Raw genomic sequence first — 13,587 nt, 5'->3', positions numbered from 1 at the left:
GTTGCCAATGATAAAATTCAAGCTTTCAAGTGGAAATTAGAATTTGGGAAAACTTGTATCTATCACTGTAAGCCTGATATTGTCCCAAGATGTAAAGACTTCTCCCAAGAAGAGTGATGATATTAACGAGCATGATAGTTTTTAGTATTTTATAATGAAGCATGTCAGTGAACCCATTTCCCAATGACCAATGTATGAAGTTACAAAACTATCCACGGGCAAAAGATCTATTCAAAATATAGGACAGCCCAAGACATCTCGATGTGACTAAGAAACAAAAACCCCAATGCTGTGGAGTTAAATTTCAAATTGCAACCAAACTTTAAGAAACCACTACTTGATTCTAGCACTCTAGGAGGCCCAGGCAGGCGGACTGCCTAAGCTCACAAGTATGAGACCAGCCTGAGCCAGAGCAAGACCTCATCTCTAAAAATTAAATTTCTTTTTTTTTTCTATTTTTAGTAGAGACAGGGGTCTCGCTCTTGATCAGGCAGGTCTTGAACTCCTAAGCTTAAGCAATCCACTCTCCAAGGCATCCCTGAGTGCTAGGATTACAGGTATGAGCCACCGTGCCCAGCCCAGGAATTAAATTTCTTGGGATTATCTATGGGGGAAGGAGAGAGAATGGTTGGGAGGAAAAAGAAGCTAAAGCTCTCTGGATATACCTTACGGATTTGACTTTGGAATACTGTGCTTATTTTTACATAATTGTCAAAAAATCAAATTTTCAAAAAGTAATCCCTCCAAGTTAAAACTAAAGTAAAGCAAACATATCTAAATGATCATCCTCAGTTGGTGGCATAACAAGGAACCCAGAGGACTAATTTTGGTGACCCTCACAGTGACCTGACTGTATGTTGCATTAGGAGAGGCACTAAGCACAAAAAGACAAAACAAAGTTAAATGCTCTTTGAACTATTTTCAGTAATCATCTGTTGATAGCAGGGCTCATAGTGTTAGTCTGAAACTGGTAAATGTGCATTGTGGGTTTAAAGCAAACAAGTAACTGCATGCTACTATGACTTTGATCGTCCCTGGAGTCTCTGTGAACTAGGGTTCTTAGCATGGGGGAAGGAGACACACAGAGTTAAGGAGAAAAGCTTGTAGTCATGAATTTGAATAAAAAACATCAGCATAACTCATGATGAATTTTATATCTAAAAAGCAACTCATGGCCAGGCGAGGTGATTCATGCATGTAATCCTAGCACTCTAAGAGCCTGAGGCAGGTGGATTGCCTGAGCGAACAAGTTCGACACCAGCCTGAGCCAGAACAAGACCTTGTCTCTAAAAATAGCCTGGCATTGTGGAGGGCACCTGTAGTCCCAGCCAGCTACTCGAGAGGCTGAGGCAAGAGAATTGCTTGAGCCCAAGACTCTGAGGTTGCTGTGAGCTGTGATGCTATGGCACTCAACCAAGGGTGATAATGTGAGACTCTGTCTCAAAAAAATAAATAAATAAAAATAAAAAGCAACTGATTTCCTAGCTGAGTGCACTGAACAGGCCTAGTAACAAAGACCAACCCTCTGGGAGCAGTTAAGTCCCCCAAAACCCAGACTATGGCCTTAGAAGACCATTTTCCATAAAGAGGCCATTGAAAATGTGAACACTGACTAGAGAAGTAATGATTTCAGGAATGATTAATTTTTGGTAGGGAACAACATGTGTTTTATGATTTTTTAAAAAGAACAGTCAGAGGCTGGGCACAGTTGCTCATGCCTGTAATCCCAGCACTCTGGGAGGCTGAGGCAGGCCGATCAGACCAGCCTGAGCTAGAGTGAGCCTGACTCTAAAAAATAGCCGGGCATTGTGGCAGGCACCTGTAATCCCAGCTACTCAGGAGGCTGAGGCAAGAGACTCTCTTGAGCCTAGAGTCTGAGGTTGCTGTGAGCTATGACACTACAGCACTCTAGAGGGAAACAAAGTGAGACTGTCTCAAAAAAAAATAAAAAGAAATAAAGAGATGTCTGGGATTTGCAGGGAGTTGGGGGTGAGGTCTGGGTGAAGTTCCTGACAGTGTTGTTGCTGTGTCACAGCCATAGGTTTCACTGTACTTTTCTGCCTAATTTGTGTATGTCTGAAATTTTGCATGGTAGAATTTGAAGCATTAGCTACTAATGAAATTGTGGACTTCATCTAATCCTTTACTCCAGCAAGTGTAGTTTGTTTTCCAGTTTGTGAGCTGATGATATTCTAGAAAGGAATGATAAATAAAGGAGGCGGGGAGAAGTAGAGACAGGATTAGTAGTAGTGGTGGTTTTAACAGAGGTATCCTCTAGAAACATATCCTGATTTTAACAAGTCATGACTTGACTGGTCTCGTGCAAAGGACTCCCATTTCTCCTTGACAACAGCTCTCACTTTTGGATGGTAGATATCAGGTGCTGGGGGCTTTGTGCATGTAACTGTTTCATCCACAGCAACTCTTATCATCAACATCCTCATTTTATTTTTTTTAATTGTTTTTTTATTAAATCATAACTTTGTACATTGATGCATTTATGGGGTTCAGGGTACTATGCATCCTTCATTTTAAACACGAGGACTGAGATTTAGAAAGGTTAACCAACTTGCTCAAGTTCCAGTTGCCCTGGAGGGTGGCAGAATCAGGATCTGAAATCTGGCCTGCCTAGTGACAACCCTGATGCTAGAGTCCAATCTGTCAACTCCTAAGGAATTCCAGTCACCCACATAAAAGACATGAGCAGGGTTGAAAGCAACTCACTGCATCTTGTCTGCCAGAATTTTTAAAAAGCTGCAAATGAGCTTTAGAACATGGGCACTTTGGAGAGAAGTAGCAGCTGTGGCAACACACTGGTGCAGAGGGGATGTGACTGTCAGGTCTGAGTGATGCATGCCACCGGGCTGGAGCCTGTTGCTTCCTTTGTTCCGTGAAGTTCCTGGGTACCTCCTGAGGGTTCAGGTGGGCCACGTGAGGGAGTAGGCCCCCACTGGTGCAAGACTGAGAGTGTGGCAGCCAGCAGGAAGCGCGGTGTGAATAGAGCTCAGTGTTAGAACCCAGGAAATATGGAGCAAAGTTCGCAGGGCTCAGCAACATGCTTCCTCCCTGCAGCGTTGCACAATTAGACCTGAGTGGGCGCCTCTCAGCAGCAGAGCTGTAATTAACACTGCTTTTTACTCAGACAACTAAACTCTCTGGAGAGGGAGAAGGGGGGCTGGAGGCTGTGCCACCTCCTAGTGCAGAGGTGGGGCCTGGCGGTGCTCCTGGAGCCCTGTGCACTCTGCCTGCCTGGCCCAGCTCGCAGGGCTCCTGTGGCTTCCTGTCCTGTCCAGCATCACCAATCCTGTCCCTCACCGGTGTGCCCTCTTCTGATAGCAGGTCTGCCCAGCCTCCCTGGCTCTTCTCCCTGCTTTGAGGCCAGCAGGACAACGGAGGCAGCCAGGGAAGAAGAAAGGGCTGAATAAACAGACTTGATGCAGGAAGCGTGCTCGGAAAGGCATTTTGAAAAGGAAGACTGGAAACAGGTGGGGGTGGACTTGACTGTCAGCAAATGGACAGAACCAGAGGAAAGAGGGGCTTGGGATATACAGCTTCAGAAACAGGCAGAGTATTACAGAAATCGGTGGGACTATGCTCTCCACCCTCTCAAACCCGGACATGCGGACACTATGGAGCTTTTAAAGTCTTCTCATCCAGTTGCTTCTAGCCTGGCGCTCTTCCCTGTATTCCTACCTGGTATTTCTCTGTCCCCTATAGACCCTATCTCACAATGCAATAGCTTAGTTTAATCAACTGGGGAGAAAGGCCCAAAAGAGCAGGGGAACCCCTAAACAGGCCTGTTGTTAGTGACAGGCAGCCGTGTGCAGTCACTGGCGGCGTGAGTTCAACAGTAACATCTTCCTTTCCTTTTCTACCTATCATCCATCCATCCATCTTTTACAGACAGGGTCTCACTCTGCCACCAAGGCTGGAGTGCAGTGACATCCTGACTCACTGCAGCTTCAGACTCCTGGGCTCGGTGGTTCTCCCAAGCGCTGGGATTCCAGGTGCCTGTCACTGTGTGTGGCCAGTAGCCCCTTTCTAAAAGCTGAGGTGCGGGCGGCGCCTGTGGCTCAGCGAGTGGGGCGCTGGCCTCATATACCGAGGGTGGCAGGTTCAAACCCAGCCCCGGCCAAACTGCAACAACAACAACAACAACAAAAGAAATAGCCGGGCATTGTGGCAGGCACCTATAATCCCAGCTGCTCGGGAGGCTGAGGCAAGAGAATCACTTAAGCCCAAGAGCTGGAGGTTGCTGTGAGCCGTGTGATGCCACGGCACTCTATCGAGGGCAGTAAAGTGAGACTCTGCCTCTACAAAAATAAAAAATAAAAAATAAATAAAAGCTGAGGTGCATGGGAAGACCCCTTGTTTATACGGTTCATTTCAAGGAAGTCTTCTCCCATACACTGAAGGCAAATGCTGTTAATCTACCTGCGGCCCATGGGCCATATGCTGATTTTGTGAGGACTTGTTTTCCTTATCTGTGGTATCAGATATCATGAAAAGTATGCACAGACCTTGTTTTGGTCATCGGCTTTTGTTAGTGTTTGTGTATTTACTATGTGGCCCAAGACAGTTCTTCTAATGTGAAGCAGGAAAGAAAAGGTTGGACACTCCTAGCACAAAGAGCCTCAGACTGCACCTGAGCTACACCACAAGGGGATGTCAGTGCCACCAGGGTGCGCCTAGGTCCTCCAAGGGCTCCAGCACCCTTCTGCCTGCCCTTTGCCTCGGATTGCTCACTTGGTCTCACCAGACCAAGTCCTAACTGGCAAACAGTTTCTTTCAACCTTAAAGGTCAAGGATGTTGAGTGCAGAGCAGAACGACACTATTTAAGGCTTCCAGGCCTTAAATTACCCAGCACATCAAGACAGGGAGCTGGCTCGACTTCCAGTTTGTCAGGGACATGATGTGTCTAAAAAGAGATGGAAGCATTGGCAGGAGGGTCCCACTACCGCCCCTCATGGTGGTGACTCTACCACTTTCCACTCACACTTTTCCATCAGAAACGAAGTGAGCCAAGCCCCAGGAAGGCCCACCTGTCTCTCTGGAGACCTGCAGCCGCTGGCTGTTACAGAAAGCGCCCCGGCCCCGCCGGCCCGAGTATAGCCGCTCCTCCGTGCAGTGGTAAATCACTCCGAATTCAAGCTGTGGTGCAGAGGGGATAGGAAGCAATGCGATTCATTCCTTTGACATGGAGAAAACAGTGATTTAAAGATGATGGCTGGTCTAGGTATTAAGACTAAGTCAATGATGATGGGACAGAAATTACCTTTCAAAAAGGAACAGAAAAAAAAAATCAGTGCCTAGATTTAAAACTAGACCTGGACATGAAGTAAAGTTTTATTTTGTTAAATAACTACATTTTAAAAGATATTAAGACTAATTATTTAGCTTTTAAATGATTAACATCATTGGCATTAGTAACAAAAAGTTATTTAAAAAGCTTAATTCTTTCTTAATTTTTCGGGGGTGGGGGGTGGGCAGAGTCTTACTTTGTCACCCTTAGTAGAATGCCGTAGCATCATAGCTCACGGTAACCTCAAACTTTCGGGCTTCAGCAAGAATTTGCCTCTTGACTCACCCTCTGGAGTAGCTGGGACTACAGACATATACTACTATGCCGAGCTAGTTTTTCTTTTTTAGCTCTTGCTCAGGCTGGTCTCGAACTCCTGAGCTCAGGCAATCTACCTGCCTCAGCCTCCTAGGGTGCTAGGAGTATAGGTGTGAACCACCGAGCCCAGCTAAAAAGCTTAATTCTTTAGAAAGCTCTTTTTTACTGGAAAAACAAGGTTATCTGTGACTCTAACCAAACCTGGAAAGATATCTCCAAAATTGCTGATGTATGAAGAGTGAGGAACCCATTGGTAAAGTCAACAAAATCACAGAAACCCAAGGACAGCCCTGGGAAAAGAGAAATGACCCAGTAAGGGTGTGGGACTCATCCTGAGTGGCAGAGCACTGAGTTACTCGCTGCTGTAACCAGGTGACAGTGTCAGGTGACATTTTCCCAAGCAGAAATGGCAGAATGGAGGGGTCAGTGCGAAAATGATGCAAGTGCATGCCCTCATGTCTTCATTACCTTTCCTCTCTGCTTTCCCCTGCTCTGGATGAGCAGGCGTGCTTGGTTTGGGGATTAGCCCAGTATCCAGTTCTCTGGAAAATGAAATACTCAGGCCAGATGCCGTGGCAAAGCCTTGGCCAGCCCTGGGCTGAGCTGCCCTGATAGATGCCCCAGCCTATAGAAAAGGGGTTGATTTCTGAGAGAGGGGCATCATCCAGGAAACTCTTACTGAGAGCCCACAGTTTTCTAGCCTCTGAGAGGCCCCAGACTTCAGGGGCTGCCCTGGCCCCACACAGCACTTCCCTGCTGAGTTGCTGGGAACATGGAACTGATACAGCATACCTCAGATGGGCCAGGACTAGCCAGCCCTCCCCTGTCAGCGATGAGACCTTAGTCACAAACAGCAATGGAGCCGTAAGGTAGAGCTCAGCCTCTCACACCCACAGGGTTTCACGCATGTAGCAGAAAAACAAGCTAGCCATTAGTCCTTACCCGAATCTCAGTATTAAAATTCTTACTTGTCTTCAACTTGGGTGCTCTGAGACGGGTGTAAACTTCTCTCAGCCCCCACGCCGGGGGGGGGTCTACACTGAGACAGGATTGAAAGGAACAAACACTACTTGAAGGAGGGAATTTAGGGGGGTACCTGCTTGTGGCCCCACTTAGCTGAAGCTGTTCTAACTACAGAGAAGTGGAGGCTCTTCCAAGTGTTACTGCTCGACGTGGTGAATGGAATCCAAACTCTGCCCCACGTCTTCCATGCAGGCCCTGACCAGGAGTTCAGGAGGTCTGTGAGAATCTTAAAAGAGCCTCATTCTCATACTGACAGCCAGAGGAAGACAGAGAACTCATTTGGAATTAAAAATGTTCTCCAAAAATAGGAGTTCCTCTTTGTTTATGACTAGATCACACGCTCTAGGGGTCAGTTGGAGACTGACCTGGACTGAGACTAACTTGGAACTTCAGCTTCCACAGCAGTGTCATGAGAAGGCTGAGCAGAGGCCAGGGCCAGCCACCAGCAGGGGTGAGGGCTGGCAGTGGAATTGCACACCTACACACCCCAAAACCAGTTTGTGCTTCCTTACTTCTAGATTTGGGAACCAGACTTTGATCTCTCAGTCACAGTAGGACAGAAAGCTAAAGAGGCAGGGGCTGAATGGGAAGAAAGGACGAGGGCCCGGGGGTACTGGGCTGCACCGCCTACCTCTTGGTGAACAGCAAAGCCGATGCTGACTGCCACGGTGGGGAACCTGCAAAGGAGAAAGAACTCTGTGCATTGAGCAGGAGGTGGCCTCATGAGCCCCACGGGAACACAAGTGTCTTCCTACACCCTGGTGGGCTCATTTTTAAAACTACTTCCCAGAGCTTTACTGCCTGCTTCCAACACAGACCTAGCTGACCATGTAGTAAGACAGTTAACCTTGAAAGTCATGTGAGACTGATGTAATCCAACACTGACCCTGTGACACCCAATCTGGACTTGTGTAATCATCCTGGTTCTCAAGAGATTCAAAGGGACAACAGAATCCTCCAAAAAGGTCAGGCCCTGTCCCAGGTGGGGCCTGGGAGTTGCCACAGCCCCCTATGGGGACAGCTCTCTGCTATAGGCCACTTGTGGCAACACCAGCACCATGTGTGTGTCCTGCTCAGTTTTATGATGACCTTCCTTTATGTAAAGGTCATCAGAGGTCACAGACAGGCAGGGATGTGGCCAGGCTTGGCACTACAGGCTTATAGGAAAAACTAGGAATCAGCACATAGGACCCAACCCAGGTGGCCCTGAGGGCAGCTGGCAACACCCAGGAGCCCTTTCTCCTTCCTTCCCTTCACCTGGGCTCCAGCACTGTCCTTACTCACAGAGTCTGTTTTGAAGCTGTCACTCTCTCCAAGCAGCCTGCCAGGCCCCTCGCCCGACAAGGGCCGCAGAGAGGGGGATATTGGAAACTGTCTCTGCTACCATGGGAGGACCCTAAGATGAGCAGGGCGCAGTGACAAGCAGGACAGGGTGATGGGTGCTGCCCTTGGGACACTCACCTAGGGGGACCCAAGGGAGGGGTCCTGCTTCAGTTGAAATGACAACCTGGTGACATCAGGTAGCACTACTGATTGCCTCAGAAGGGTCACCTCAGAAGGGTCAGACTGCCACAGGGGCCTGACCTTTTCGGAGGATTCTGCTGTCCCTTTGAGTCTCCTGACTCATCAGGATGAGTCCTTTCTCAAGGTGTCCCTCACCTATAAAAAAGGCTATACTAACAACACTGTACTCAGAATTGCTTTACATATAAACATAGCATTAGAGAAAAAACAAAGGATAAGAAGGAGGAACCCCACTGCCTGGCTCTGCCCAAATGTCCCCTCAGCACAGCCTGTGGGCTGGCAGTGGTGGCCTGTGGCCATTAACCTGTGAGAACCGTGAGCCTTGGGCCACCTGTCCCACAGAATGGGAATCTCTGCAGGGCTCTTGGCACACTCGAGTCAGAGGACCATCCCCCGTTCCACAGACATTCCATGTCCTGAGCCCTCAGCCACCTGTGCATGGCCCTGGACAGGCACCTGCAGGCCCAGCACCTGCCCGGACATCAGGGAGGGCTTGTTGTCGTGTCCCTGTCTCCTCCCTGCCCTGGTGCCTTCCCAGCACTTAGCTCTGTTCCCTATACTTAGGCCCCGCTGGCCTCACCAAACCTCCTGCTTTCTGTAATCACAGGTTAACTCCCATGCACACACAAAGGTGGCTCTTGGATCTCACCTGTCCATGCTACTCTCTACCTCGGGGTCTGCCACTGCTCATCTGCACAGGCTTCAGAGTCTAACCCTGCCTGCTTCTCCAAGGGACTCTCTGAGGTGGTCCTTCTTAAACGTAACCCAACATATCAACATAAGAAAACAATTTTTAGACAAGTACACACTCTGAGAGCCTCGCACAAATGAAAAACCTCATTTTAGACATATCAAGATGTGATCACATTTTTAGTAAGACTATAAACCAACTATAAGTTTGTTTATATACTCTTGCTTTAAAAATGCTGCTTTTGAAAGATGAAAACTTATAGAGGACGTGTCACATCCTGCAATGGATGAAAACTTACAGAGGAACTGTCACGCCCTGTAATGGAGGTGCTCCCTGCTACTGCCTACCTGTGCACAAAGTTGCAGGTGCCATCAATGGGGTCGATGATCCAGGTGGGGCTGTGGGTGAGCTCACACTTGGCCCCAGAGGCTGTGGCCTCTTCTGCGATGAACCTGTGGTGGAGGAGCCCAGGCTGAGGGAACATGCACAGAACAGTACACCTGACAGCACCTCCAGTCCCCGTCTGGGAAAGGAGGCACTGTTAGCAGATCTCGCTAAGGCAGTATATCTGGGGAAGACACCTGCTTGTCCATCTGCCCTCAGGCTACCTGAGTAGTGGGGTATAGAAAGCCTCATCCTTGGGTTCCAGAAGAGCACCAGGGAATGTAAGCAGGCCAGGCAGAGAGGAGTGAAGGGCACCTGTTGGGAGGAGTTAGGCCGAGAGACCCCGAGGGCAGTGCAGTGAGGGTGGGCCCAGGACTCCTCTTCGCCCCTCCTCCGGGCAGGGCTGGGACATGGGCACTGAAGGGTTAAATGTCACCTGAAGCTGATGCCTCCCAGGTCTGTTTCCAGAACTGCAAATACAGGTGACAGCAGCCCCTCCCACCCCTGGTCTCCTGACTAGGAGCCAGGCAGGGTCAGGGGAAGGAGTGGGGCTGGGACACGCCCTGCCTATGGAGTCCTCCCTGCTCCCATGGCCCCTTCTTTGTAAGAAGCCCTCTGCAGGCTCCGGCCCGTAGCTCAGCGGCTAGGGTGCCGGCTACGTACGTACAATGTACGGGAGCATTCCCCAAGGAGCAGTGTGTCAGAGAGGCCATGGGAGCATTCCCCAAGGACCAGTGTGTCAGGGAGGCCATGGGCAGCAGGGAGGACTCCATAGGCAGGGCCTGCCTCAGCCGACGGCATCACCAAGCACCCCGCTGCTCAGGACAGCACCTGGGCAAGGGACTCTGCAACAAAAAAATAGCCGGGCATTGTGGCGGGCGCCTGTAGTCCCAGCTGCTCGGGAGGCTGAGGCAAGAGAATTGCGTAAGCCCAAGAGTTAGAGGTTGCTGTGAGCCGTGTGACGCCATGGCACTCTACCCGAGGGCGGTACAGTGAGACTCTGTCTCTACAAAAAAAAAAAAAAAGAACATCTCAGTCCCATGTGATGAGTGGGTGCCTGGGGGGTGTGCAGATGCAGGGCTGCAGGGTGCTGGGATGCTCTGGCAGGTACTCCCTGGCACTTGGCATGCAAAGGAGCTGCCACATGCCACCCTGCTCCCACTACACTGGGACTGTCCTTTCCACGTTATGGGCCTGCACTCTGTACTCTCACAGCCCCTCGGTCCCTTAGATAAATGAGTTGGAGACACTCCATCTCCTGGGCTATGTGGTCTGTGCTCTGCACTGTCATAGTCCCTCGGTCCCTTAGATAAATGAGCTGGAGACACACCCAAGGGTGTCTTCTGTGGCTCTGTGATTTTCCTCCCCTGAATGACTTGCAATTATGTTTTTAAAGAAAAAGGCCCACTTTGGTAGCTGGTGCTGAGAGAAGACCCTTGATGGCTTCTTTGCCCTGGGACTCTACCAGCGGCAACTGTCACTCAATGGGACAGAGATGATTCTGTGACTTCTTAACTTTGTGCCTTTCTTTTATCATTCTAACCGTAGGCCTTCCTTCCTCCTTTTTATCCTTTGCCATACAGAAAAATATAAAAAAAGAAAAAAAAAAAAAAAAAGAAAAAGGCCCACACCCTAAAAACACACACATACAAGGAGTAGGCTTCAAAGCTTGAGTTGGGCGCAAAGCTGACAAGGCAGTGAAAGGATAAGATTCAATACAGAAGGGCCTAAAAAAAGAGTCACGTGCAAAGGTGAGTGCCCAGGAAGCCAGAAGGAGTGTAGATTCTTTCCCTTTTCAATCTGATTTCAAGTGAGAAACTGGAGGGCAGCTCTAAGGGAGGAGGAGGGAGCCTGAGTCTGCAGCATTAGCACCAGGTCATCCCCCACCCCACCTGAGTGGCACTCGTGCCACCTACCCAGAACACCGAGAGGCTTTTCAGGATACTCAGGGCTGTAAGCTGTCTGCCTATCTGCCAGATGTGTGGGACACTGTCTGTGGGTCGCTGAGCAGTATGTCTTCGTGGTAATACCACAATGCTCCTGTCTACCAAGCTCCTCTCTACACGCTCAGGCTCCTGGGCTCAGCAAGGAGGCCTCCCACTAGGCCTCCCAGAGTGCATGAACCACTGAACTGGCATACAAGATATACATATATATATATATATATATTTTTTTTTTTTGGATCAGAGTCTCACTCTATCACCTTGGGTAGAGTGCTGTGACATCATAGCTCACAGCAACTTCAAACTCTTAGGTTTGAGTGATCCTCTTGCCTTGGCCTTCTGAGTAGATTATAGGCACTTGGCAGAACACCCCGGCTATTTTTAGAGATGGGGTCTCGCTCTTGTTCAGGCTGATCTCCAGGACATTCTTTTTAAAGCTTTATTTTAGTTTTGAAATTTCAGATTAATATGAGTGTACACATGATTAGGTTACAACGTTTGGGCTTGTTAGGTAAGGTTCCTGTTGTAGTTGTGTCCCACACCTAAGAGGTATGTCATACACCCTTACATCGTGCCCATTAGGTGGGAGCTCACCAATCCCTTTCCTTCCTCTCCCCCCTCCCAACTTGAATTGAATTTTTTTCTTATGTGGATGTGTATTAATTTGTCTACTGGCTTCATATTAGTATTGAGTACATCGGATACCTGCTTTTCCATCATTGTCATACTTTACTGAGGACAATGTGTTTCATTCCATCCAGGTTTGCAAGACATTTTGGATGGGAATAACTCAATTCAGCCCACCCTGAATGCTGGGCTTTTCAGCAGTTGAGGTTGGGTTTTCTTCCTCTTTGCCCACCTTTGTGCCCTCCACTCATTAGCCCACTTGCCTGCCTAAAAAATGGAAAAGCACCCTCAGTCCCTCCTGGCCTCACACCTCTGAAGGCAGCAGAGGCACAGACCACATCTGGTCTTCAAGGGCACCAAAAATATTTCCCTGACATATGAGGAAGGCCGTGCAATTTTCATTTACTTAAACCTGATTTCCTTCGTGTAGGAACCTGATACCCACAAAATGGGAGAGAACATTCCACAGCAGGGGAGCAGGTGCTGTCCACCCTGCACCCGTCACCCAGATAGTGGTCAGTGTGAGATAATTGAGGCCTTTGTACAAGCCATCTTCTGAACATCTACATAAATCCAGGACACAAATAGAGAAGAACAATGCACATGACTAAATTTAGGGAGCAAAAAGAACATTTCATTACCCTGATAGGCAAAAGGAAAATAGCAACTAGGTTAAGGTTAAAAGTTTGGTAACAAGTTAGAATGATAGAATACATTCCACTGCCTAATTTAACCACTTTCCTTTTAAAAATAATAGTTGTGGGTGGCGCCTGTGGCTCAGTGGGTAGGCGCTGGCCCCATATACCAAGGGTGGCAGGTTCAAACCCGGCCCTGGCCAGCTAAAACAGTAATGAGAATTGCAACAAAAAATAGCCGGGTGTTGTGGTGGGCACCTGTAGTCCCAGCTACTTGGGAGGCTGAGGCAAGAGAATCGCTTAAGTCCAAGAGTTGGAGGTTGCTGTGAGCTGTGACGCCACGGCTCTCTACCAAGGGCGACAAACTGAGACTCTGTCTCAAAAAAATAAAAATAATAGTTGTAATAAACCCTCCTTGTAAGTTTTGTTCATTTTCTTCTGTGTTTCTTTTTTTTCTTTTTTTGGAAACAGGGTATTCTCCATGTTGCCCAGGCTGGTCTGAAACTCCTAGGTTCATGCGATCTTCCTGCCTCGGTCTCCTGAGTTGCTGAGACTGCAGGTACATGCCACCGTATCTGGCCCTCCTTGTATTTTGACAGTCAAGTACCTCTAAGATTTTTTCTGGCTACTTAGTCTGTTTACTCTGTGACAAGGTCAGGGCCAGTCTACCAAGTGGCTGTCCCTGCCAGCTGTCCCTCAGGCTCCTGCCTGAAGGTGACACAAGAGCCCAGCACAAAGCAACCGGAAGCCAATGTCCAGCTGGTGGTGGCCGGGAATGTGTTTACTATTTCAAGGACACTGTCTGGCATCTCGGGGGACTTGTGCACCGATAGCCCTCCTCTGTGCAGGCATACTGCAGGGTGCCAGCTGGTGGTGGGGGTGTGTGTGGGTGTTCTGGCCCAGGCAGAGGCTACTGTGCCCAGTCCTTTAAATGAGCAAACACAGACAGCCTTTGACAAGGGGCCAGGCTGTGCTACAGAACATTTTCGGAGAAGCTACATAATATTTTCAGAGTAGCTACACTTGGATCTAACTCAAAATCACTACTGCAAACAGGCTGAGACACCCAACAAACCCCACGACCCAGCCTGTAAACCCCAACCTTACTTTGCTGGCTTGCTTTTTGTCATCACCACAGCACG

General features: G+C 48.8%; 1 protein-coding gene across 1 annotated transcript in view; it reads right to left on the bottom strand.

Annotated features, from left to right (window-relative positions):
* Window positions 1-13,587, bottom strand: part of IMPA2 (inositol monophosphatase 2) — a 56,636-nt gene that overhangs the window by 21,011 nt on the left and 22,038 nt on the right. The window contains exons 3-5 of the mRNA XM_053571733.1: window positions 9,204-9,308; window positions 7,273-7,318; window positions 5,044-5,152 (exon numbers count right to left, since the gene is read on the bottom strand). Coding sequence (XP_053427708.1) covers window positions 5,044-5,152; window positions 7,273-7,318; window positions 9,204-9,308 — 260 coding nt within the window. The remainder of the gene's footprint in view (window positions 1-5,043; window positions 5,153-7,272; window positions 7,319-9,203; window positions 9,309-13,587) is intronic.

This window comes from Nycticebus coucang, chromosome 19 (assembly GCF_027406575.1).
Source record: "Nycticebus coucang isolate mNycCou1 chromosome 19, mNycCou1.pri, whole genome shotgun sequence".
NCBI lineage: Eukaryota > Metazoa > Chordata > Mammalia > Primates > Lorisidae > Nycticebus > Nycticebus coucang.
The sequence above is the reverse complement of the archived record's forward strand: the minus strand, read 5'-3'. Positions and strand labels throughout refer to the sequence as shown.